The sequence below is a fragment of the Chondrus crispus genome, genomic scaffold (assembly GCF_000350225.1).
Source record: "Chondrus crispus Stackhouse genomic scaffold, scaffold_215, whole genome shotgun sequence".
NCBI classification, from domain to species: domain Eukaryota; phylum Rhodophyta; class Florideophyceae; order Gigartinales; family Gigartinaceae; genus Chondrus; species Chondrus crispus.
The window spans coordinates 107206-108817 of record NW_005179089.1 but is presented as its reverse complement, the minus strand read 5'-3'; the positions used below and the strand labels follow the sequence as shown (position 1 = coordinate 108817).

Genomic DNA, 1612 nt, shown 5'->3' with positions numbered 1-1612 from the left:
CGACTGAACCGCACACCCTTGAAACCGCCCACAACTTTCCTGCCTCCTCTGTCTTTCATCTCCCCGTCCGCAGGAGTTCAGGTGAGGATTGGGGCGCGTGAGCTCGCCACGGCGGGGGGCCATCACTACCATGGCGCCAATCGCGAAGCGTTCGCGCTCCCTGCTGCTGCCGCTCCTCCCGCCGACCGTGGTGCTGGCTCTCTTAACCATGCGCCGCCTTCTCCTGTCCGCACCGCCGACCATCACCGCCTCCGTCGCCGCGGCTGCCGCCACCCCCCCACCCCGCGCCGGGGGTCACGCCGTCTGTAACGACTCGCGGGCAAGACCCTGGCGCGGCGCGAAAGGAAAGGGAAACAAAGGACCTAACGACGACTCGCCCCCACGGCAAAGTCACACTGCAGAGGTCTCCTCTGCCCACTCAGAGGAGACCTCTGAGTGGGCTGCCTTTATTATTCCCATCCCCCTGCTCTCTTGGCCTTCTATCTTCCTCCGCTCCGGCCCGGTGGCGGAGGCACTGACGCCCTTCGGAGGCAGGCACGCCAGCTCGTGTGCGTTGCCCTTGTGCGTGGCCTCGGCCTCGCACGTTATCGCTCCGCGTGTGTGATGCAGGGAATGATGACGACTGAGCAAAAGGGGAGGTGCCGTTGGCCAACGACATGAGAGAGGAATGACTGGGAGTCATATGAAGGAATCACCACATTATCGTAGGTCTGTGACTTACTTGTCTCGATCGAAGTGTAACTCAGCTTCCTATCTGCTACACTGATCACGGTAATTAGTGGGGACCGGACTAATTCTGAACCTGGGTTTTAGAGGCAGTGACTGTGAATAGTCCGGTCCTGACTATTTATGAATCTAGACTATTTACGGTGTGATTCTTAAATAATCGGGACCAGACTATCTTACCAGTGCAAAAATACTCTAGATCAGTTGACAATCTGATGAAAGGACAACTTGTCACGCGATTGGCTCACCGTTGAAATGATTGCGATGCTTCGCGATGATCGCTTGCAGGGGCAAAAACAGTTGCTTCTCCTCCCACTGCCCGTTGACATTCAAGGACATCCCAGTGCGTATCATCGCCTTTCGTGCATATGTCAGACCGGCCTTATCGCGCTGCGCATTGACATCCTGGACTGCTTCAGCGGCCATCTGCAAAAAGAATCTTTTGCCAGGATTTTTCAACTTTCCACTCGCTCCCTCACCACTCCCCATCCATTCCCTTCTTGCCATTAGACCCACTTTATACGCATCCCACCTGCTCCTCCATGCGTCTTTAAGTTTAGATATGACGAACGAATCCGCAGGTTGTACCAGATCAGTGGCGTTCGCGGGAAGCTTCCTCAAGACAGTGTTGATGTCCCGAAGGCATTTAGACACTGCTTCAGTTTCAATGTGCCCCGAGCAGTTGTCAACAAAGAGAGTCCGATTCCGGCCGTAGGTGTCCCTCCTGATTGCCCTCGGCTCCGCAAGCCACTCGGCGAACACACGACCATCCATCCATTCCTTACGACCTGAGCGATAGCAGACATCGGTAACATCGTCCGGTACACCTCGTATCGGATAAGAGCAGTTCGGATTCTGGAAAATTAGCATCGTCGCCTCTATCCTT

The 1612-nt window shown here is 55.6% G+C and overlaps 1 protein-coding gene across 1 annotated transcript; it reads right to left on the bottom strand.

The window, feature by feature from the left end:
• Nucleotides 1-202: 202 nt before the first annotated feature.
• Nucleotides 203-658, bottom strand: CHC_T00004150001 (hypothetical protein). Its single transcript, XM_005715392.1, has 2 exons — nucleotides 430-658; nucleotides 203-408 (listed from the first exon to the last, which is right to left on the bottom strand). The coding sequence occupies exons 1-2, from the start codon at nucleotides 656-658 to the stop codon at nucleotides 203-205; spliced, it is 435 nt and encodes a 144-aa protein (XP_005715449.1).
• Nucleotides 659-1612: the final 954 nt, after the last annotated feature.